At 41.2% G+C, this 23639-nt stretch overlaps 3 protein-coding genes across 6 annotated transcripts in view; 2 read left to right on the top strand and 1 right to left on the bottom strand.

Annotated features, from left to right (window-relative positions):
- Positions 1-10233, top strand: part of phip (pleckstrin homology domain interacting protein) — a 30560-nt gene extending 20327 nt beyond the window's left edge. Inside the window, exons 23-40 of the mRNA XM_068341826.1 lie at positions 32-239; positions 508-618; positions 1278-1385; positions 1982-2106; positions 2279-2361; positions 2472-2583; positions 3717-3778; positions 3877-4032; positions 4646-4766; positions 4878-5003; positions 5086-5161; positions 5255-5317; positions 5443-5595; positions 6051-6203; positions 6348-6556; positions 6649-6890; positions 7263-7406; positions 7553-10233. Of these exons, the coding sequence (XP_068197927.1) occupies positions 32-239; positions 508-618; positions 1278-1385; positions 1982-2106; positions 2279-2361; positions 2472-2583; positions 3717-3778; positions 3877-4032; positions 4646-4766; positions 4878-5003; positions 5086-5161; positions 5255-5317; positions 5443-5595; positions 6051-6203; positions 6348-6556; positions 6649-6890; positions 7263-7406; positions 7553-8256 (2956 nt within the window). The 3' untranslated portion in view covers positions 8257-10233. The remainder of the gene's footprint in view (positions 1-31; positions 240-507; positions 619-1277; positions 1386-1981; positions 2107-2278; positions 2362-2471; positions 2584-3716; positions 3779-3876; positions 4033-4645; positions 4767-4877; positions 5004-5085; positions 5162-5254; positions 5318-5442; positions 5596-6050; positions 6204-6347; positions 6557-6648; positions 6891-7262; positions 7407-7552) is intronic.
- A 147-nt stretch (positions 10234-10380) lies between these two features.
- Positions 10381-18012, top strand: si:dkey-261l7.2 (uncharacterized protein LOC569751 homolog). Of its 3 annotated transcripts, none has more exons than XM_068341830.1 (7): positions 10381-11951; positions 12218-12344; positions 13061-13150; positions 13300-13391; positions 13732-13892; positions 14030-14146; positions 16934-18012. In XM_068341830.1, exons 2-7 carry the CDS (start codon positions 12220-12222, stop codon positions 16973-16975), a joined length of 627 nt encoding a protein of 208 aa, XP_068197931.1. In that variant the 5' UTR covers positions 10381-11951; positions 12218-12219; the 3' UTR covers positions 16976-18012. The 3 variants fall into 3 exon arrangements, with proteins under 3 accessions (XP_068197931.1, XP_068197932.1, XP_068197930.1); XM_068341831.1 differs by lacking the exon at positions 16934-18012 and adding an exon at positions 14765-14903; XM_068341829.1 differs by lacking the exon at positions 16934-18012 and adding an exon at positions 14226-14602.
- On the bottom strand, positions 14604-16401 carry irak1bp1 (interleukin-1 receptor-associated kinase 1 binding protein 1). Of its 2 annotated transcripts, XM_068341827.1 has the most exons (4): positions 16098-16401; positions 15280-15361; positions 15068-15198; positions 14604-14981 (listed from the first exon to the last, which is right to left on the bottom strand). In XM_068341827.1, the coding sequence occupies exons 1-4, from the start codon at positions 16370-16372 to the stop codon at positions 14735-14737; spliced, it is 735 nt and encodes a 244-aa protein (XP_068197928.1). In that variant the 5' UTR covers positions 16373-16401; the 3' UTR covers positions 14604-14734. The 2 variants fall into 2 exon arrangements, with proteins under 2 accessions (XP_068197928.1, XP_068197929.1); XM_068341828.1 differs by lacking the exon at positions 15280-15361 and having other exon boundaries at positions 16148-16401.
- Positions 18013-23639: the final 5627 nt, after the last annotated feature.

Raw genomic sequence — 23639 nt, 5'->3', positions numbered from 1 at the left:
GCGCATACATCTGTTTTCAATCTGATTGCAGCGACTACTCCAGCGATTATTCCGACTGGACGGCAGATGCTGGGATCAACCTTGAACCTCCCAAGAAGAGCGTAAAAGTGAAAAAGAAAAGCAGCGGCTCTGAGGAGGATGGGGAGAAGAAGAGGGATGGGAAGAAAGAACGCAAGAAAGAGAAAGCAGATAAAGATGGCACGTTACCAAAGAAGAAGAAGCCAAAGGAGAAGAGGAAGGTTTGTCATCACTAACGTGTTTTTGGGGTTGCAAGAATGAAATGCTTTTGCTGTCAAGGTTTATTTGCCGTATTCTCTGTTTATTTCATGTAAAAATTAAGTTTTCAGAAATTACATCTCTTAATTGAAAGTATGGACAAATTAACTGAGGAAGAAGAAAAATTAATTAGCTGAGGAAGAAAAAAGTACTTAAAATAAAATAAAATAAAATGTGAAACCTCAGATTGAAGAGCCATAAGTAAGCATTGATTGTGCTGCTTTCTTTCAGAGGACGGAGCTCCAGGAGCAAGGGTTAACTCTGGAGGAGTGGCTTCCCTCTGCCTGGATCACCGACACGGTGCCCCGGAGATGTCCTTACATACCCCAGATGGGTGATGAGGTACTCCCCGCTGGTTTCTGTTTCAGTGTCCATGTCATGTGTGCCACATATCAGCTCATATCAAAACACTGGCTCATGCTTTACAGAGCTGTTCTAAATTGTTACAGAGTCTGCTCTAAATTTGGTGGCCCCAAAATTCACAAGACTTCAATGACTGTCATTAACAGCTCAAAATGTCTTTTTGGCACAGGTTTAAATTTTCAGATAAAGTTACATCTTTGCACCAGAGAAATAAATAATTTGAAATGACATATTCATTGTGTGTGTGTGTGTGTGTGTGTGTGTGTGTGTGTGTGTGTGTGTGTGTGTGTGTGTGTGTGTGTGTGTGTGTGTGTGTGTGTGTGTGTGTGTGTGTGTGTGTGTGTGTGTGTGTGTGTGTGTGTGTGTGTGTGTGTGTGTGTGTGTGTGTGTGTGTGTGTGTGTGTGTGTGTGTGTGTGTGTGTGTGTGTGTGTGTGTGTGTGTGTGTGTGTGTGTGTGTGTGTGTGTGTGTGTGTGTGTGTGTGTGTGTGTGTGTGTGTGTGTGTGTGTGTGTGTGTGTGTGTGTGTGTGTGTGTGTGTGTGTGTGTGTGTGTGTGTGTGTGTGTGTGTGTGTGTGTGTGTGTGTGTGTGTGTGTGTGTGTGTGTGTGTGTGTGTTTGTGTTTGTGTTTGTGTTTGCAGCTATATTACTTCAGACAAGGCCATGAAGCCTATGTGGAGATGGCCAAACAAAAGAAGATATACAGCATCAATCCTAAGAAGCAGCCCTGGCACAAAATGGAGCTACGGGTAAGAAACAGTTTGACAATGTGATGTGAAAGACTCCCTAAAGAGAAATACTTTAGATTCATTCACAGACAAAGAGGGAAAGAACATAATGCTGAACAAACTTAGATTGAATAAAGAAAGTAAAATTTAAAATCCTGGTTACAGCTGTGTGGTTGATGCCAGACCTCGTTTTGGTTTCTCACATCTTGACCGTCATTGTGTATCGTGTGAAATGTTTGAGCAATCTTTCTCTTTCAAGGGTGCTGCATTTCTAAAATAATGGCTTAAAAAAAGCAGTCAACGTCAGAATACATAGGGTATTTTTTCTATATTACAGATGCTTGCCTGGTTTCAGTGTTGTGTTTACTTTAATACCGTCTCCATCCTAAAAATGCAGTTTAGTCAAAAGAAAAGCTTCTGCAGGAAAGACAGTTTCATCCATATGTATGAAACTGTCTCCACAATATTAAAAGTAAGAGCTTATATGCTTGAATCTTTTGGTAACCCTGAACTATAAATCTTTCCCTTTCCCACTATTTCAGATGAGAAATTATAACAGCACAGAAATGGATACAAGACATTTCTTCATTAGTTTCTTTATTTGTGGTTGTGTTCAGGAGCAGGAACTGATGAAGATAGTTGGGATCAAGTATGAAGTTGGCCTGCCCACACTGTGCTGCCTGAAGCTTTCCTTCCTGGACCCTGACACTGGCAAACTAACCGGAGGATCCTTCTCTATGAAGTAAGCGTCCCAATGTGACATATCACATGATTTTATGACTTGAGGACAAAATTATTGAATCCATTCATGAAAAGTTCTATTCAGTTGATGGATGGAAAAGCAGCAGTTGTTAGTTTTATTCCTTCTTTGCGCCGTTGTGGTCTTAATGTGTGTAATTCTTCTCTTTTTGCAGATACCACGACATGCCTGATGTCATCGACTTCCTGGTACTGCGGCAGCAGTTTGATAATGCCAGAAAGAGGCAGTGGAGTATAGGTCAGTCAGTTTCTTTGGCTTAAAACTTTCAGAATATCATATATGTAACGTGTATTTATTTTTTACTTGCCTTTTTTGGTGTTTCTGAACTACTTGTGATGTGTGTGTAGGTGACAGATTTCGGTCAGTGATTGATGATGCTTGGTGGTTTGGAACCATTGAGAGCCAGGAGCCCTTCCAGCCTCAGTACCCTGATAGCCTGTTTCAGTGCTACAACGTCTGGTAAGATCACAACTTCGACTTCTCTCCATACGTCATTAGAAAGTTTCCTTTTCACATCTGTGCTCTACTTGAATTCACAAAGAAATCGTTCCATCAGACAAAGATTTACAAATTTACGAGCTGCAAAGATTAATTTTAAGTTGAATTCGTTTTCAAACGTATAACATTTACAAATTTCTGAACGCGCCATCCCCCACAGCTCAAACATGTTTTGTAAAAACAGAACTGAAAACTCAACCTGTGAAATGTTTTTTTTTATATTATTGATAACATAATTATGTGAATACCATGTTAATAAATGTTCACTTCATTTCATTAGAACCTCTTTTTTTTAAGTGCTACATTACCACATTAGTGGCAGGGTTAGAATATTGACAGGATTTCAGGGTTATTAACAAAACAGCCAAGCAAACAAGCAACCGAGCCACCAAGGAACCAAGCCTCCAAGGAGAGATCCCGCCGTTTGGCTACATGCAAAAAGTGAAAACCGTGATTCTCTCTTGATGGACGATGGCCTGCGACTGAAAGGCTAATATTCATCACATCTTTAATTACTAAGACCAGATCTGTTGGTATTTATTAGTTGACTTCCAGAAACATTCACGTTAGCTACTTTCACATTACAAAACCTTAAAAATTTTTGTTCCCACTATGTCTACTGTATAGTTTGGTTCTGGGTCTGAATGACTTTGTAATCTGACTTCACTTTGATTCAAAAGGTTCGCAAGTAATAGGGACAAATTCCAGGCAATTGTCGACAAATAGCTTCTTGATGCCTTCCCTTACAACAGTCATTATCTGCACAAACACCTCATGACTTAAATTACTCAAGAGATGTGATGAAACAGTCCTGCCTGACAGTTTGAATTAGATATTTACAATGAGTAACACCCCCCTTTGTTCTCCTATCTCTGGACTTTCATCATCAGTGACATGGCATAATGCCAGTTTAAATTATACTCCAGTGGTCATGATTCTTCATTATTTATAACAATACTTTAAGCTGTTGATGTCAGAAATACTCACTGGTACAAATTACGTATAAAAGCTACAAATATGTAAACTCAAAGATGAGATGAAGATGAAGATGATTATAATGATAATGTTGATGATGATCAATATTTCTCATACAGCTGGGATAATGGAGACACAGAGAAGATGAGTCCTTGGGACATGGAGCCTATCCCTGATGATGGTAGGTCAATCCAACCACTGTTTGATTTACATTTTCAAATGGTTTCTTTGCACTTTCAACATTATGACAGGAGTTTCTGTCTCTTTGCCCCCGCACAGCCACGTTCCCGGATGAGTTGGGCTTGAGCGTCCCGCTAATAGAAGAAGAACAAAAGGAGCTGCTGTACGTCCCATTGGATGGGGAATGGGGCTGCCGCACACGAGCAGAGGAGTGCGAACGCATCATCAAAGCCATTGACCAGCTCTGCACTCTTGGTATGATGTCAAAACGCCAGTGTGAAAATATCAGTCCACTCGTGTGAGTAAGCAGGGATGTGACGTTCAGCGACAGCGACTCATTTCTCGTACAGCGGTGGCAGCATGACTCTACACAATGAGAGTCAGCTCTGAGCTCATCAGCTGGAGCCCAGCAGGGCTACAGGCCACATGCTACAGGAAATAAGCTACTAACACGTTGAACCACATATTGAAGTGCCTGCTTGAATTCCTTTTAAGTGATGTAATGACATACAGTGTTAGGCTCTGTAGTGCTGCACTCCCCCATTGGAAGGCTGGTGTGAGGGCTCCCTCTAGTGGCAAGCATCAACATACAGCACAAATCCGTCAAGAGAGCTCTGTCCCTGTCACTCCTACAATTCATGCTTACACAACTCCTCCCGATGCATTATCTTTGAATAAGAATAAATCAATAAGTAGGAAATCCTTAGCTAAAAGGCATAAATGTGTGACATTAATATTTTTATTCTAATGCTTGTCATACAGGATGCTTCATCTGGACGAAGACTTTTATAGCAACGATATCCACCTTTTGACTTTTACAACTCTTCTTTTCTTATGTGTTTACTTGTACTTCATCCACCACCCACAGATGTTGCAGCACCATTTGCCTTCCCAGTGGACCTACAAGCATATCCTACATACTGCACAGTAGTAGCCTATGTTACTGACCTCAGCACCATACGCCAAAGGCTTGTCAACCGCTTTTATAGGTAAATCACATCATGTTTCATTTAAAAGACAGAGATTTTAAAGGATTCAATGTGTGTGGATGTGTCAGCGAGTGTCCATTTTTGTGACACTTCCCCCCCCCCCTTTTTTAGACGGTTGTCCTCTTTGATGTGGGAGGTTCGTTACATTGAACACAACACGCAAACATTCAATGAGCCTGGATCATTCATCGTCACTACAGCCAAGTTTGTCTCTGATCTTATGCTGCAATTCATTAAGTAAGTATGTTGTCTTGAATTCAAAACAGGTTGCTCTGCCAGAACAGTCATTTCTGCATCGTCTGCTTTTTTTCCTCCTCAGGGACCAAAGTCTGACAGATCTCATGCCCCTCTATAAAACTATGAAGAAGACTACTTTCTCTGACTCTGAAGATGAGGTGTGCTTCTTCTTCCTCGTTTGGTTTTAACATTGGCACTGATATTTTTCATTTTACTCTAATTAATGGTTGATATTGATATTTACTATTTAGGATGATGAGGAGGAGGAGGATGAAGATACTAATACTCCTGGAACGTCCACACGAAACCATAAGGTAACATACATGAAAAAACAACTGCTTAATGGCCTCCCAGACCTGTCTAAACCGATAAAATAGGTTCACTGTAATCCAGGATTAGCTTGTAAAGTTAGCTGTATTTACATCCTTATTTTTTGTAGGGTCGTCAACCCATGCAGCGAAAATTGCGTGCGCGACCCCATTCGTATGATCCTCACGCGTGGAAAGGACGCTGTAAGGAGCTACTGGATCTCATTTTCCAGTGTGAAGACTCGGAGCCCTTCAGAGAACCTGTGGACCTACAAGAGTATCCGGTACCTCAGCCAGCAGTAACGCTTTCCCTTCTGTTTCCAGTGTTGTTTGTCTGAGAACTCTAGTTTGCACAGAAACATTAAGCTCACATGAATTCTTGCCATACCTTTGGTGTGGGACACAAGTGGCTACAACTCAGTTACAGAAGGAGTGGAGGATGAAAGGAAGTGATTGATGTGAAGGACAGGCTCCTTCTTTGAGCATCTGTAACAAAGACCAATGTTTTGAAGGAGCGAAAGACCTGAGGTTAAAGTCGGCTTCTTGTCAATAGAGAAAGTGAAATTCTTTGTGTTGGTTGACTCTTTTTTTTTTTTATATTTAATTCAAAGCAAAATCCACAACTCTCGGAATCTCTTTCATCTTTGTAATCCTAGCATCTCTCACACTCCTCCGCTTCTTATTGTGTCTTCTAAAACTTCTAATTGAAATGTTTTCAAACTTCCTTCTCCTTTTCCAGGACTACCTGCAGATAGTTGACTCACCAATGGACTTTGGCACCGTTCTCAGCACACTGACAGAAGGGAAGTACCAGTCTCCTATCGAGCTTTGCAGGGACGTCCGGCTCATTTTTAGCAATTCCAAAGCTTACACACCTAGCAAGAAGTCTCGGGTAAGATACACATTCTACACACACACATACACACACAAACACACACAAATTTTAACGTTTCAATGAGTTTGTGTAATAAGGCCTTTGTCCCTTTTAGAGTGATTTTTTAAACTACTATCTGTCGATCCTTTTTCGCACCTACAGATCTACAGTATGAGTCTGAGGCTTTCGGCTCTATTTGAAGAACACGTCAGCTCCATCCTGGATGACTACAAGGCCATCCATGGCCTAACGGGTAAACTGACCAGGCAAGGGACTGACAGACAAACACGACACACCACAGACAGACAGACGCGACACGGCATGAAGAGGAGAAGGATGAGCGAATCTCCAACCAGTAGCACTGCATCCAGGTAGAAGCTTGAAGTGTTTATTTCTGGTTTTGAGGTCTCTTATTTCCAATCAGGTGTGAATATTTGCATTCTTTCCCATCCTTTATTGATAGCCCAGAGAGGAAGAGACGCGTATCATCCAGGGTGACCAGTAAAAGGGAGCCATCGCCGACTCCTTCACGGCCCTCCTTTCTGAGGCAGAGCGTCCCCCCCAAACAGCCGCTTCAGCTGGTCAACGGGAAAGCAGAAGCACCGGCTGCAGGGCGAACAAGAAGCGCAGCTCGCCATTCTACACACACTCCATCCTCGTCATCCTCCTCACACAGTGCCCCAAGTAACTCAGCCAGCACAGCAGGTGAGCTCATTTTATTCTTGGAGCAATAATAAAACAACTTGTGTTATTCTAGGGCTAGTTTTTGTACTCCATTCTCTCTGCACAGTTAGCTTATCACTACACCCAGTCAGGATACAGTATAAGATGTAGCTCCCTGCAATTGAAAACAGTGAGGTGCGGTTTTAATACTTTGTTTTCCAATTGATTAAGTAAATTACTTTGTCTATTGAAATACTGCTACACAGATAATGATAGGTGTTAGAATTACCTCCAGTTTCAAGTGTTAAGCCACACCGCTCCTCTCCTCATATTTACAGAACAGAATTCCTCAATTTACCTTTGAAACTAGAGTGAAATCATCAATATTAAACTGCATCTAACATGTCTTAACAGAGTCTACTCGCTCACTGAGGACTCATGCCTCTGTGTCAGCCTCATCGCCACCAGCTCCTGAAAAGGTGACTTCTCCAGCAGTAGAAAGCAGCAGTGGAGGAAGCACCCGAAGGAAACTAAAGACTCCAATACGACACACACCAGGTAAGAGTTAGTGATGATCGGGCAGAACTGATACTGTGATCGATAGGTTTATGATTAAAGTCATTAAACACATTTCATGTCACCTTGTCACTCTTAATTAGCATTTTCTTCTTTTTGTCTTCTGAATCAACGCTCTCCCCTCTTAGACTCTGTCAGTAGCCCTTCACCTCAGAGCACAGTCCACCTGAACGGCCACGGTAGTCATGTCACCGTTGGTGCTGGAAAGAAGGGACGAAAACCCAAACTGGACCTTCAAGTGACTTCTGCAGAAGCCACAGTTCCTGGGAGTCCTTCCAGACCTCGGGGTCGCCCTCCTGGGAAGAAAAGAGGCAGGAAGAGCAAGCAGGACCTGGAGGAGATAAGGAGTGCCAGCCGCAGGAGTTCCACGCCAGACGACGAGCTCGACCAATCGACAGGGGATGAAGGCGGAACATCTTCTCAGGAAACATCTGTGCTGTCGGACTCTGCCGTGGTGTCACCGCCCAGACGGCGCGGCCGCCCCCGACTGGTTAAAACCGACGAAGCCACTCTTCCTGCTGAATCACCTGAGCCACTGCAACTGAGGAGGAGCAGTAGGAGAGCCAATGAGGAGGTCACACCTCCACCCCAACCTGTTCCTCATCGTTCCAGTCAGAAGGAATCTCCAAAGGAGGAGGCTGGGGATGGGGCAAGTGGGTCAATGCGCACACGTAATCAGGGCCGGCGGTCTGCCTGGTACATGGAGGAGGACTCTGAGGAGGAGCAGAGGCAGCTGCTCTTTGAGGACTCATCAATCACCTTTGGCACCTCCTCGAAGGGACGTGTTCGTAAGTTGACAGAAAAAGCCAAAGCCAACCTGATAGGCTGGTAATGGAGGCCGCGGTGCAGACACTCGCTGCGAGGAGGAGGCTGGCTGTCCTGACTCAAGATATCAGGCTGAGATATCATGGCTCATGTGAAGGAGGAGGAGAAGAGGCTGGTTTGAGGAGAAATCAGTGGTGGATACATTTGTTGGGTGGGAGCTGTGATTCCAGCTGCTACTTTTCAAAGCTGTGGCCAAAAGGAAAAACTAGAGAGTTGCTATCTGTCCGCTCCTCCTTTCTCTCGGCCCTGTTAGCACGTTGCTACACCAGCCAACATGCATTCATTCGCTCCAACTCCTCTGACAATATTGGTCCATGTTGGATCCCATAGGAGCTCACCGGCTCCAAGACTAGTGGTCTTGTGACTGTCCTCTGAACCACTCTTCACCCTTGTCTCACCTTAAATACTGTTTGTGTCATACTGGGCAAAACAGCAGTCAAACAGAGTTTTAGTACTTGAAAAAAAATCACCAGGAGAGCTGGATGTATCTTTATCTCCCTCTTGCTATTTTTGTGGACTGACCAAGAGCCCCCACTGGGCCGGACAAAGACACCCACTGAGCTGAAATGGTTTGGTCTGTGATAGATTACAGACTGCCGGAGTCTTTCACCGCTTTTTCTTCTTTGTTCTCGCTCTTTTTTTACACAGACCCCTTTCTGCTTTTTTCTAAAATTTGATGATCAGCCCTCTGTTTTCAGAACTCTCACACGTCGGCTGATTTGAGCGTCCGTCTGCGCTAAAATACCAAAATGGCGTACCATTGTCGGTACTGTAGATCTGTAGCTTTTGTTTACTGTGGATGTGTGGGTGGGTTTCTTTTGCATGTTGAGTAGAAAGAAAAGCATCTTTTATTTCTAGGAACAGTTCTTGCTGTGATGAGGACAAAAAAAAAAAAGGATGCATGGTTGAAAGGGTTAATTTATATGTCTAGGTAGATCACGTTTCCACGCATCCTCAGCATTAGCAATACCTTGTGCCTTTATGTATTGGGTGTGTGTCTGTGTGTGTGTCTGTGTGTGTGTGCGTGCGTGCGTGTGTTTGGTTCCCTGCCCTGCAAAGTACATGTGCCTGTATGCGTATGAAGTTGTGACAATGCGAGTGGGTGTGTAACAGAAGGCGCGTGTGTGTTTTTATAACAGAAATTAGTGTGTCATTCACTTTCAGCGTACAAACAGTGGCATACAGATTGATCATTGTGAAACTTCTCAAAGAAATGTATTTATAGCCGTTGAAAAAAAAGAAGACTTAACCGTTGTCGTAAAAACCATTATCTAAGTCAGTATATTATCCTATAACCAACCTATCATGAGTTTATACTGAAGGTACAGCCAGAGGAGCTTAAACCACAGATCTGTTAACATGCAGTCATAAAGGGAGGATCCCCAGTGTATTTTTAAAATTTTTAACATTAAAAAATTTACTTTTTACACATTAACATGTTTCTATGGCGATCACACTCACAGACACAAAAACCACAGTTTTTTTTTTCATGTTTTAGCACTATCATGACTAACAGGATGGAGTCAACTCAAACTGGATGAGTCTACACGTGGAAGGAAAGCAGAGGGGGACTAATTTTACTTTCGTCTTTCTGATTGTGTGCCTTTGGCTACTTTGGCATATGGAATCCTTGGTTTCTGCTTTTGGGGCCGTTTTTTTTTTTTTTTTTTAAAAACGTATTCTTTATTTTTACTTGTTAGCTTCTCACTCGGTCCAGAGAACTGGACAGGGGACTGGATCATGGACCTGGAAAATAATCAGTCTGATTTATGAGGGACATATAATGTTATTCTCTGTCTGTAAAGTCCACTGATTGACTCCACTTCTGCCATGTTTCTGTTTTCATCAGAGAGTCTGGAAGCCAAAATCAAACACTTCTCACACGTAGGACTGGGGAGAACTGGACACTCATATCTACACACCTGCTTCATTTCTTGGTTCTTTTATTGTCACATATTATCAACCATTAAACTGTTTATCATTACTTTGGTTTTTATTGTTAGAGATTTGTCAATGCCAAATATTTTCTTTTGGTACAGAAGTTCTAGAATATGGCTTTTGAATGTGTTTACGCTCTGCAGCACTTCCAATGTGTGTAGATCTCACGTACGTTAAAGGCATTCAGTGTTTTCTGTCTCCCACACAGAATAATGTTTCAGTAACTAGAGCTGTAGACTTTGAAAGGTGTTTTACTTTTCTCTTTTTTTTTTTCAATATTACTGTACTTCAAAAAATATTCGTTCATTTGGTGAATATAATGAATTTTATTCCAGATTGAGACTGCTGAAAACACAGACACAAATGACTCTTGGCATAAGTGATTATTGTTGTTTTGGGTTCTGTTAAAGACCAGAAAGTAGAGGCAAAACAAAGACAAACTTCAAATAATAAGTACATTAATATATAGAGTGTCTTTTCTATCACAACTAACATTTACAAATATGCACAGATTATTTTAAGATGTTGTGAGGAAACTTTTTGGAGCCTACTTTCCCATACCTTAATAAGGAGATGGGCAATGAGGCCTGTTATCTCGGATTTCCAATCGGAAAACAATAAAAGTGGTAATCTAACCACCATATCTAAATACACATCAGACTTGTTACTCTGCTGTTGCCCCTCTTCATCATATCTCTCACAATGTCTATGTTCACCAAAAATGTCTAAAAGCTGGTTTAATATTGCTGCTCACACACATACAAGTAATAATGTCCAACTTCTATTTCAAATGGGCCTTAAATGCAAGTCACTGTTTTATAAGCGAGAATTTGTGTTTCCAGTTATTTCAAATCATCCACATCCGTCCCCGGTGCATCGCAGGGTGAAACAAAATAATACTTTTATTGAGAAATTCCAACTCGTCAGCTCAAATCAGCCCTTACTTCTGCTACTCATGATTACATTTATCGGTTATGTTCCTGGGCGTCACAGTGTGTGTATGTGTGTGTGTGTGTGTGTGTCTGTGTGTGTGTGTGTGTGTACAGTGGGAGGAAGCGTTCAAGGATGTTTTAAGATTTAACGGGGTGTGGGACGGGAAACAACAAAACAGGAAGGGGAAAGGGGTCTATGTCATGTTGAAGAGGATGTCTTTGTTAATTTGCATACTTTTTTATATACAGTATAAAACAATTAATGCAAAAAAGCATATGGCTAGAATGTATGTGTAGGGGAGTACTGCTGTCCTTTTAGTTCATACCAATATTTTAAGTAAATAAACAGTTGTGTTTCCTTATACACATTCCCCTCCTGTTGTTTACTGTCACACAAAAAATCATATTCATCACAGTGAAACTTTCAGTTACAGTAACTGGATTTTTTTTCCAAAATAAAAGCTTTTTTTTTCTGTCAACTGTTTGATTTTTAAAGTGTAGCTACAGTAAAGAAAAAGTCTTCGATCAGAATAAACGAACTCTCCCTCCTGTGGTCTCGGTACCGTCCCTGCGTTACAAATCGTTTCCCCGCCTAAATGGGTTTGGTTCATCCTGACGTGGCGCGCTTCGAAAGGTCCGCCGTTCCCCTCCGTGGGCCGCGCTGATTGGACGGCCCGGCTGTCTGTCAAGTGTAACGAAACATGTAAACACACAGGTGGTGTGCGGTTCAAGTAAATAAAACAGAAGTGAAACGGTTGTCATTCCTCTGGTGTCAAGGCACAGACTTGCGATGTCTGACAGATAAGTGGAGAAAAGACTTGTTAAGTACGAGGTAAGCATCACAACTGCAGCTGACCGGCTTTGGACATTTCCGTCGTGACATACGGACTTCCGACTGGAGTCCCCCGTCAATAAATAAGTAATTCTAATTGTTCACAAGATCTCACAGAAGAACAGGCCCCGAACTAGTTTTCTAAAAGACGCATCGTGTTGATTGATCCGACCTTTTCTGGTTTTTGAGTACAACAACTCCGGACTCATTTAGACATGGCTCCCGCACCTGTTGCTCCCACCTGACGCGTGTTTCTGTCCCCACAGTCATGCCTGAGCTGACGGGAGCCGCGCTGCTGCAGATCGCGCTGTTGCTCTCCGCTGTGCCGGCGCAGTATCTCATCAGCAGGTGGAGCGGCCCCACGGCGGCGCACCGCTACCACGCGTCCGCACGGTAGGAGCCCCGCGTCAACGGAGCTTTTCTTTACACATGTCGCAAGATGTGAAAATAATGGCGCACAGGTGACACTTAACAATTTCTTCAGTGAAATAAATTCTATATGAAGTGAAATGTGCCTGCCAACATAATGTTTACCACGACTAACGCCATCTCCATCCAGCACTGCCGCTGAATAGGAAAATACTAGTTTTTCATGAAAATGGTTCACCATATTATGTATTTTAAATTGTTTTATGATGTATTTGTAACAAACTGAGTTTCGACTTGATGAAAAGAATGACTAGATGGTTGAGATCTGGCAGAATGGCGTGTTTGCCGGATCGGCAAATACATTAGATATACTGTACTGCTTAGTTTGTTTTATTTTTTTTTAAAAAGTCAGTACAGTGTAATGATTTAAAATCTATGAACGCGCCATACACTAATCCAGATTGTTTGCTGAGCGCCAGCAGCAGTCCAGCTGCGACGTTCACACCCCGTTTTTAATGATTTGAAGGAATTCACAATGAGGTCTTTTAAGGTTTTATTGTCTGACTCTGTGAGGGCACAGATCAATGCAGGGACGTGTACCCCAGTCCAGTGAAATGGGTCTGGTGAGGCTGCTGGCACTTTGCAGGAAGTCTGTAGAGATGGGTGAAAATCAAACCGTGGAATCTGTGATGAATTACCCATCCTGCACATCCAGAATTATTGTATTATTTTAATTTCAGGTTGCTTCGTATTTGGAAAGACTGGAGAAAGTCTTTCCTCAATACCACCGCTTGGATGGATTGGGCAAGCATGCAAATGTCTAAAGTCCAGTGAGTATGAAAATTCACTCCGTGTTGGGATTCATTACCATCCCATCAAGTTTTTCTTCTGGAGTTGTAATTGTTAATGTTTCGTGGTCAGGTATGAATAAAGACACACAAGCTGGTAACTTATATGACTATGGTTTTGTTTTCCAAAGGTCTTTCGTCGGCTTAGAGCAGGACGACATGGAAGAAGACCCATACGACATAGAGAGCATGATTGTTGACAATGACAAAGGCTTCTTTGGAGGTTTGTGCTTTTCAGAATAAGGGTAAATCTTTTGTAGTCTGCACAATTAAGTCACTCGTTCACCCCTTTCCAAAGTTTTTACTCCAACAAATAAATATGTGAAACTTGTCAGTGAAATTTTTATTTTCTCAGTAATTTCTCCTGAATTTAAATTACAAGACACACTACACCCACTTTGTGAACATCTGAGTGATGAGATTGATTGCAATAGGCAAACCAAGTCAACAACCGTGATGTCTACTACATTAATTTGTGTTAGGTTTCATTTTATAAAAATGGCGAATAACCTTCAGACTTCAGAATTTATTCCAAAAGATTCCTTCTTTTTGTCTTCCTTCAGCCTCGAAGGAAGCACGCAGCCCCCGCCCTCCATATGTATTTCTGCGGGTAGGGGAGGTGGTGATGGAGAGAAGGGGCCATATGATCGGGGTCATTGTGGGTTGGGACCCTGAGCTACGAGCTCCTTCAGCGTGGATTGAAAGAGTGTATTCCAACTCGGAGGTCAGCAGCCAACACTCTGCAAGCAATTTCTACTTCTTTACTAACGTTTTGTTTCACAAACTTGCAAACATTTTCTGATTCAGTTAAGTGTTGGACAACTAAAAAAACATTAACCTTGAGTGCTTGTTATCAAACAGGGCATCACAGCAGAGAACACACCTCATTATAAGGTGCTGTTCAGCGGACCTCAAGCCTCCTCCGTGTTTGTGGCTTACCTGCCTCAGACACAACTAGAGCGCATCACCAGGATGAAGGTAAGCGGTGAAAACAAGGGTACATAAACACAACTGAGTATATCAATGTATGTTGGGACTCACTGTTGGATGTTTTTAGCCGAACATTCCCACCTTGGAACAATACTTCACTCATTTCGATGGGGAGCGGTTTGTCATGCAGCCCTGGCTCAGAGAGCTTTTCCCTGAGGATGAAAATGAGGACGAGGAATTTTGATGCAATATTTAGAGAGAGCAAGGAACTGAACAGTTCGAGATTTTTCTGCTCCCTCCTCGTTGGATCTTGATGCAAGCAAATCTTTTTTTGATTTGGAGTTGCAGCTCTCAGACGTCCAACTTTTTATTTTTGCAAGATGTAAAAATACAGGGTTTTAATTTGACGTGTCAACAGATACCCAGTGAGAAACACAGATAATTTAATATTTGTCTCATTTTTTAAAATTAAATTATATCAATAAACGCTTGCAACAAAACTGATTTTTTAAAAATCTGTTTATTTCTCCATGTAGTTTTCATTAGTAATTTACCATTTCAAACATTACACTTTTCACCCGCAAAGAATACTTGAAAGTCTGACATGTTCTTTGACACCATGAGTCAATAAGGTTTTCAAAGTTTTTTCCTGCTTCTGTCTCTGAGGCTGAAGGACACAGACACCTGTGAAAAGATGATAATTTTGGGTGTACAAGGAAGGTGAGCACCTTGGGCCCTGCCTCCATCCTCCTCCTCCATCCTATGTTCCGTCATCTTCTCCTCTCTGACCAGTAATGGGGGTCCAAGTGTTTGTCCAAGGAGCTGACTAACTTCCTGGGCTTTCTGCTGAGCGTTTTCCACTGCTGACGCACAGGCGCGGCGTCTAGAAGGCAGATGGACACACTCTTCATGGTTACAACAGACTAATGTCCACATATGACAGCTTATAAAATGTGTGTTTCCTTATACCTCACTTGACTCAGGCCTTCGTCGCTGTGGTAGAAATGTGGTGTTCCCACACAAACACTCTTGTCCAGCTTCTCCAACAGGACACTGCACACTCGCTCCATCATCTCAAAATCTGAGAATGTGACCGTGACCTGTGGGAACATTTTGTTAAATGGTGTGTGGCTTCAGTGGGGGAAAAAAAAGAAAAGAACCATGACACATCTGGAATCCACCTCTGCATCCATGCGATACTGGTCTGCCTCTCGGCGCAGAAACCTCCTGACTGAGGCGTCTTTATTGCAGACACCATGTTGTCTAAATTCAATAAATAAAAAATCAAGGTTAAAAGACAATATACTGTAAACTTTTATTCACAAATTCTGACATCTGAATAAATTAATCACCTTAAAAATCCTTCTTTTTAGTATGTTACTGATTAAGCTCGTGAAAATACTAATGCTTAACTTTTGGATGCGACACTTTTACTTTTGGCCCCATTTTTTATGAGTTTCAGTGAAATATTTAATACTTTATTGATGAACAAATGGTTTATGACCTTCAAATTTGTGATCGCAATCTACGATGTGCAGATTGATAGAGACATCGAGTACTGTAGCTGTAAATGGGTCGATACAGCTTTTCTTTTGGAGGACAACACGTGTACTGGACATGGATTTCTAGCGAGTATCAGGTCATTTAATCAAATGATTTAAAAACTAATTTAAATCATTTAATTTAAATAAACCCATGAAGAACGTGAGTTTATTTGTAGTTTATTTGTATGAAATGTGACATTTTTTGGTTAACATTTTATTATTTAATACCGTTTTCAGATACTTTCTAATGAAATTCCTGCCGGGAACGACCGCTACGCTACTTCTGACGCTAATGACGTAACACTACGTAAACGGAGTTTGTACGTAAACTACAGACGTAGCGCTAGCTTAAAAGTTCTCTCTCCTACAGAACGCTACTGTTGTTCTCTTCTTAAAGTAGATGAACGGTTGTTCTCTTAAAGTAGATGAACGAATTGCAGTATGTCTATTTTCACCTGACAACTTGCAAAATGTAGTCAAGTCGCCGTGAAACGCTGTTGGTCACCTCGTTGACGGACTCTTTGCTGCTGCACAAGCTGACCCGCACCGACACCCGGTCCGCCGGACAGCAAACTTCGGCCGACCCGGTGACCTGGACCTCCCTCACCCGGTTACCGGGACTCAAAGGGTTGACGGTTCGCACCGCCAGCCTCTGCTCGTTCTCACTGTCGGTTAATTCCGGACCAGCAGCCGGTAATATTGTGGCGTAGACTCGACTCCGGCTCTCCATGATGGTAGACGAAACCAAGTTCCCGCTGCTACGGCGATGGGCGAAATGCTCGTCGGGATTTGTAGGCTACTTCTTTCAAAGACTACAAAACAACATCCATGCGCAGGATCAGAGAATATAAAGTATTCCGTGTTTTTCCTGCAACCTATTGGAATTATATCAGGGTATTAAAATGTTGTTAATATTATTTTGTAGTTTTCCCCTATGTGAAGAAACCAAAAAGATTAAAGACCCTCTGTTAAAAAGATTAAAGACCCTCTGTTATTAAGTCTCAGTTTATTTTGGTAATTTCTTCAAAAGGACAAATTGTCTAAAAAGCAGTGGCATCAAAATACTCAACAGTTTGTTTGGGGGTTACTTCATTTGAATTTCTCAATCATTGAACATTTGCATGTGTTTTTGCACATGTAAGCAAGACGTTTGGCTTTAATTTGAATAGTGTTGATGTTTCCTAACAGATCGCAATCATTCCAACAGACCGTAAAATATTATGACAAATTCATCATTAAAAGAGTTTGTCTTAATTTGTTCGTTTCTTACTTTTTTTTTCTTAATATACAGGTAACGGAGAGCAGTATAAGGACCAGAAACTGCACAGCATGAAGGCTTATGCCAGAATCCAAGTGCTTGCTGACAATCTAGCTTAACTGTTGAATAATGCAGTCCAGTAAAAATAAAATATATCCTTGGTCAGGGCAGCAAAACCAGAGTGCCAGGAAGCACTTAAGGTATTTATTTCTGGTTTTATAAAGGGGTTTCAGAGGGGCTCCAAGGGTAATCGATTGAATGTGGATCAGATAAGAGATTTGGGGTGGGGGCTTGACCAGATGAGAAAGGTGAAGCAGGACATAGGTCACGAGCGGCACAGTTTTAAGGCAGTGGTGAACAAATTACTTACTGGATTTAAAACACAGGCAGCTCCTTCATGGTGCGCTCCAAATGAGCAACTTGTAAAGGGGGACGGCGCCTTGCTCAAGGGCTCCTCGCTCAAGGGCTCCTCGGCAGTGCTTGGGAGGTGAGCTGACACCTCCCACTGTCAGCTCACACTCCGGGTGGCTGGGCGGGAGTGGGAATCGAACCGGTGGGGCTGAGGAAGCAAGAAAGATGGTTTAGGAAGGTGGTTTCATTGCCCACTATAAAGGGGTCCAGTGTATGTGTGTTTATGTATTTGTCATTTTTGTTGACATTCCTGGACTGTATTTATAGGTAAAAACACATCAGGACAGTAAATGAAAACTCTAATAATTGAGTGTTTTATTTATTTCATGGACACAACATAACAATGCTGTCATGGCTGCCAGCCATGTGGAAAGGCTGCTGTGATACAGGTCCGAAGGAATCTCTCCCAAACTTCAGATACCAGTGAAAATTAGTTGTCCTGCAGATGTGTGAATGTTGTCTCCTTTTTGTCAAAACGTAGGAATCATAAGATTCCCTGGAATCTGTTTCGGGACATGACCTCTTTGAAAAATTAGCAGATGGGATGTTAGCAAATGGGGAATTTCCAGTTGTCTTTTTGGCAAGGGAACACGTCTGAAATTATTTTTCAATCACTCTCAGAGCTAGATGGAGATTCTTTCCAAAACTAAGAGATGTCACTCTCTCATCACTTCACAGAGCATAACAAACAAACAGACAATAGAGCAAGAGAAAGAGCAGCAAAATGTTGCTAAGAATAAAATATGCCACCCCCTGTAAAGCATAAAATTAAAAATAAAACACATGCAGTCTCTTTTGTGTTTTGAAATTTTATTGATCAAAAAATGCTAGAATACAGCAATAATGTACAGGCCATGTAAAAAACATCCTGTGATGCATAAAACATTTTCTGTTCCTTTAGATTCATAACCTGGCTCATCTTATATGGTAGCTTTTTTGACTTTGAATTTCCTGCAGCAAGAAAAAAGCTGGAAAAAGTGTATTAAAAAATTAACCAGGACAGATTAAAAATCAACAGAATTAAAGTTCATTGGGTAGTGAAGACTTGGAAAACCTTTTCCTTTTCAAATTGCAATTTTACTCAGTTCTACTAAATTGGTATTCAAGCAAAATCAAAATACAGTGACTTTAATGTATTTAACTCGTTATCTAATGTTAATATTTTATATTCTACAAAATGGTCCTCGCTATTTGCGACTTACAATGTACTAAATTTAAAAAAATAATTTAAAGAATAATATGGATATAGGAAGAACTTGAAAGTAACCTTTCTGCGTCCTACAGAAACCAATACGCGGCTCCACAAATAGCCCGTAATAGACCAGTAATGCCTGAGTGTTGGTGCAGACTGCATCAATGCAGATTTTAAAAAAACAACAACTATGTTTGTCTCTGGCTACACAGTAAATCTTCAGCTGAAAGACGTTGAATGGTACAGATTTGATGTCACAGTCATTATTTGCCCAGCAGAGGGCAGCAAAGTACACCGGAACGATGGTTGAAATAGGGCAGCGATTAGAAAACGATGGATTCGGCTCCTCCATGCTGTAGTGTTCAACCGAACTGAATAAAGTAGATACGTACCTATAACAAAATATATGCATAGATTTTCAAATATTTGTATAAATATTTTAAAGTGTTTGATTAGTCTCCAGTAGTTAAAAGTTTAAGCAGTCAGGTAATGGTTTTAACCTTACAGTATCCTACATAGTAAAAAAAATAAATAAATAAAAATAAATAAATAAAAATCCAAAAAAGCCTAGACTTTGCTCTCATTTTATTATTAAATCAATGAAAAAATGTTCAACGCATTAAACTGCTTTCTCTCGATATACTTTGGACCTGTTATGCACAATATGGTTTTAGAGGAGAATAAATCCTTGTGGAATCTGGTTTCTTTTAAACAACAAAGTTGTGTTTGTTTTCCCCAGAGTAATGGTCTGTGAAATGGGCTTTATAATCACAAGCTAAAAATACAGGTCCATATTTGTTGTTATTGTCTCTGGTTTCACCAGCACCTTGGTATGCTCTGTAAAACTCTAGATCAGATGTGCAGCTTCAGCCAAGAAAGATTCAGCCTGCTTTAATACGAGTGAGAGGAGGAGGAAGAGAGAGATGGATGTGGCAGTCAAATCTTCATGGAAGGCCAGAACATTTTCATGGAAAGGGCTGCAGACCATTCTTCTCCAGAAAGATGGCTCTGATAATGACTCTCAGTGCTCAGAGAGGGGGAAGACTCTAGCATTAGATCATTTACTTAGCTATCAAGGTCAGTACATATATTTTAATAATTATAACATTAACCCCCCCTAATAGTTTTATAACTGGTATCAGTTTAATAGTTCTCTCTGTGGTGCCTGGCATGCAATTATGTTTCAAAGATTTTATATAAACCCCCAAAAAACCATTGGTGGTAAAAATCAAGGCTGACTAAACTGAATTTAGGAGGATTTGCTCCTAAATTCACCCAACATCCATCCCTGGATGTTGGGTGAAGAGACTTTAGGACTCTTCAGATGGAGAGTGTGGCTACTTAGAAAAAATATGATGTGACCGTAATGCTCTCTGAATTTGTTGATTCGTTTCTTACTCTCAGATGATGTAATAAAGCTCGCCTTAGTAGAGGCCTTCCACGTCTCTCCATAGGCCACAATTAAGGCCGATGCTGTTTTATTACCGTTTTATTTTCATATTGTCCGAGAAATCTGCAGACTCCCTCCTGTGCCCGTTACCATAAATCAGATCTTTTGACTCTTATTTCTTCCACTATGCATTTCTTATTTATGGGCGAAAGCGATAAAACACGCAGCGAGCACTCTGTCTGTCCGCAGCTGTCATCTGTCTGGGACTTTATTGTGAAAAGGGGGTAAAAAAAAAAAAAGAAGAAGCAAAGTTTCACTTTTTATTTCCATTTGCAAATCTCCCCCTCACTTAAAAACAGATGCTGAAATAATGTGAAAACACAATAAACGGAGGTTTTCATTGTTTACATCTCTACATTCTTCCAATGAACAGTTTTATTGTTTAAAAAACCCCCACAGGCATTCCGTTTAACAATAAATTCAGGTGGCGATCATTGATTCATCAGCAGGAGGTGCTCTGAACTCTTGGACAGCGGTTCCAGCTCCATAGCTCCAGCTGCAAATTCCTGTTCATTAGATAAATAAGATTAAAAATCTGTTTTAATCTATCACTTGTTTTTCCATGTTTTAAATTTTTGTTTTGCTTGTTCTTGTGCATGAACGAGGTTATTGTTAAAAGGGATATCCTTTCCAGGTGCTGTGGAGCATAGCTCTCAGTGCCTGCTCAGCTTATACAGAGGCCGTTCTCTCAACATCGAGTTACAACCAGAAACCTGAAAGGAAAATACAGATTATCCTTCAGTTAATTATATATTTACAATTAACTGCAAAAGTCTAAATCGTGTCTTCTTGAACGAATCGTCTCAATTGCCTTTACAGACCTGGACAGAGAACGATGTTTATCTTGCCAAGAGAATTACGTAACATCCAATTATGATTTCGACGCACTTTGTGATTTGATATTTATCAGAAGCATTAAATGCCTCAGACATTAAAAAGGGGGTTCTCAGAGCCAGAAGAGGGCACAGACGAGGGCACAGAAATAAAAAAAAAAACCTAAAAGTATAAACAGAGATTAGACCACGTTTCATCGGATAAAATAAATTCGTTCCATGTTGCTGTGTTCAATCGGGAACACAATTACGCACGTCTCTTATTCGCCACAGACTGATGTCCTGTGAAATGATCCGTGGGCTCCGGCCTCGGAGGTATTTTCTCATGCTGTCGCTCAGCTCTCTCGTCCATCTCTGTAAGCAGCTCGTAGGCAAATAAACAGTCCTGTCCGCAGCTCTCCTCATTCCCAGCGCCGCTCTGACCTCCGCATCAGCAGATAGTTTGTCATCGCAAGCAACAGCGTATAATTAATTACGTTCATAAAGATAACGCAGTTACATTGTTTATTAGCGACACCTTTGATTTTTTTTTTTTTTTTACATATTCAGTCTAGTTTCATGCAGGTAAAAGCAGTTTATTATATCGTAACTATGACAACTCGCACCATCACAAAAGCAGCATTGTTTGAGGCACTGAAAGTCCTCTGAACTCGAGGGGAGAATGCCGCACCTTTCCTTACTCGGCTCCACTTTGTGGCACATTTTACGGTTCGCTGATGAGAGGTTTCCATGTTAGGCCTACGCATGGTTAGTACCTCATAAAGCTTCCAGATCTGTTTATTGCAACGAATACCAGGAGAGATTCTGCATCGCAGACACTCGCTGGTAACGCCCACCCGCATTTAACGCGCATGCGCAGAGCGGCGGCGCTCGTTTTTTAAACGCGCAGACGTGTGCAGGTGTACGAGCGGCGCCCGTAATGAGGACTGGAATAATGAGGGTCACCGGTTAAAGCGGGCGCTGTGAGAGGATACTCGATACGCTATTAAGGCTTTGCTTCCTTTCTTCCCGCTTGCAGAAAGCTCGAAGTCATCCAGGTCAACAGGTGTGTGTTCATATCGCTGCGATTCATTAGTGTTAACAGATCATCGCAGCAGCACCGATCTGTCACTGGATTAAATCGCCTAATTTGTTTAGATTTAATGTCGCTCTTCCTCTGAGCGTTTTATACACTTCCATACACATTTTGTTTGGTTTGATCTGAACCATTTCCACCACAGTCTATTTTTTTTCTCCCCCTTTTCCATGAGATCTGTATTTTTTAAGGGCTGGTGGAGTTTCAGGGCTCTATTAAAAGTTCAAAGGCTGCATTTACTACTGTAACTGGAGCTAGTCGACACTGAGGCTGTGCCCTAATGAGTGCACAGCTAACACACACGTTCAAGACTCAAACAAATGCCCACACTGCAACACATGTTCCCCTCATGGAGGCTCTGGTGATATTCCACACAAAGTTCATTGTTACTATAAAATTATGTTTTGTTTTTTCAGAGCCAAAAATCAGACTTAACAACTCTTTCAACACCCTGTCCTCGTTTGTCCCCCCCCCCTTTCCTCCTCCTTTCCACTTTTCCTGCGGGGTGGTTTTTGACAGATGAACTACAAAGAATGGTTTTATAGAACTCTGATTTTTTTGTGTGTGGAAGGAATCTATTGTCATGATCTTCCTTTCAAAAGCTAGGGTAACATGAAACACATAAGTCAACTTTCTTTCTTGAATGTTAGACAAATACATTTTTATTGAAATTCGAATTACAGAAATTACGAAGCATCTCAACAAAGTCATCTGATTAAAATTCTGTTATGAAACCTGATCATGAGAATATTCTTTTTTTTTTTTTTTATAGAGTTCTTTGTCATTTGCTTATTCAACTCTGGAAAACTTTAAACCCCTCCAAGCACTCAGTCTTTTTAGTTTCATGCTCAGCTTTTGTATGGCAATGAATCACTTCCTGAAGCAAAATGTCTTGCAGCATGATCTGGATGTACATGGTTGGTAAGGCATGCACACAAAAACAGTCAATTCTACATGCTTTAGATTTAAAGTGCATGAGGGCCTTGAAAATCATCACTGGCTTCAGTGTCTGCAAACCTTCATGACACATTAGAATTTAATGATGTTTGTTGAGACTTGGGAACTCTGTGGTTTTGACCTTCATCTCTGCTTTGTCCTCGGATGTCTTGACATTCCAGAGTAAACACAAAAACAAACAGACAGCAAGGCCCGGAATTGGATGGGTGATATGGACATATTTCTATACACACACCAGACTGTGTGGAGGGACAGATCTGTGTGTGGGTGTGTGTTTTAGGATTATTTGATTTGTTTCTGTTTCATTCCCTTTCCATTTGGAGTTTAGCAGCGGTTTATTTTCATTTTAAGTTTAATCATCAATTGTAATGGTTGCGTAAGCTTCTTGAAATATAAAGAAATATCACAAAACTAATCGGAACATCACTTTTTTTCAGAATATCTGCATTTAATTTAAAGTTAAGCTCTGCATATAAATTCACAGAATTTAACCACTTAGCTTCAAATCCTCATAATTATTTGAAAATTCTTTTCTTGAGTTTAATATTTATACTTAGGCTTATACTGCTAAAAAAATAATGTAATTTTGAATAACATGCCACATTCTGAGTCTGAACAACCTCGTGTGTGTGTGTGTGTGTGTGTGTGTGTGTGTACGTGTGGCTGTCATATGGAGCCGGATCTGTAGCAGATTCAGATTTGCGGTGGATTCGCCTTCAGGGGACTATCTCCAGCCGTGACCCATGGCCCTAATGCTTAACTCTCTCCATGCTGTACCAGCTAAGATGTTGAAAAGAGTATTTTTAAAAAAGTAACGATAT

This window comes from Antennarius striatus, chromosome 19 (genome assembly GCF_040054535.1).
Source record: "Antennarius striatus isolate MH-2024 chromosome 19, ASM4005453v1, whole genome shotgun sequence".
Lineage (NCBI taxonomy): Eukaryota > Metazoa > Chordata > Actinopteri > Lophiiformes > Antennariidae > Antennarius > Antennarius striatus.
Note: the sequence above shows the minus strand (reverse complement) of the source record. Positions and strands in the feature narration are given on the sequence as shown.

What these genes read in the sequence shown, in the direction of transcription:
- irak1bp1 (XM_068341827.1), bottom strand. Translation starts at nt 16,372, where the DNA reads ATGGAGAGCCGGAGTCGAGTCTACGCCACAATATTACCGGCTGCTGGT. An exon ending in AGTATCGCATGGATGCAGAG is followed by an intron (nt 15,199 to 15,279) that starts GTGGATTCCAGA and finishes ATGTTCCCACAG; the next exon opens with GTCACGGTCACATTCTCAGA. An exon ending in GAAGGCCTGAGTCAAGTGAG is followed by an intron (nt 14,982 to 15,067) that starts GTATAAGGAAAC and finishes TCTGCCTTCTAG; the next exon opens with ACGCCGCGCCTGTGCGTCAG.
- si:dkey-261l7.2 (XM_068341829.1), top strand. Translation starts at nt 12,220, where the DNA reads ATGCCTGAGCTGACGGGAGCCGCGCTGCTGCAGATCGCGCTGTTGCTC. An exon ending in TGACAAAGGCTTCTTTGGAG is followed by an intron (nt 13,392 to 13,731) that starts GTTTGTGCTTTT and finishes GTCTTCCTTCAG; the next exon opens with CCTCGAAGGAAGCACGCAGC. An exon ending in GAGTGTATTCCAACTCGGAG is followed by an intron (nt 13,893 to 14,029) that starts GTCAGCAGCCAA and finishes GTTATCAAACAG; the next exon opens with GGCATCACAGCAGAGAACAC.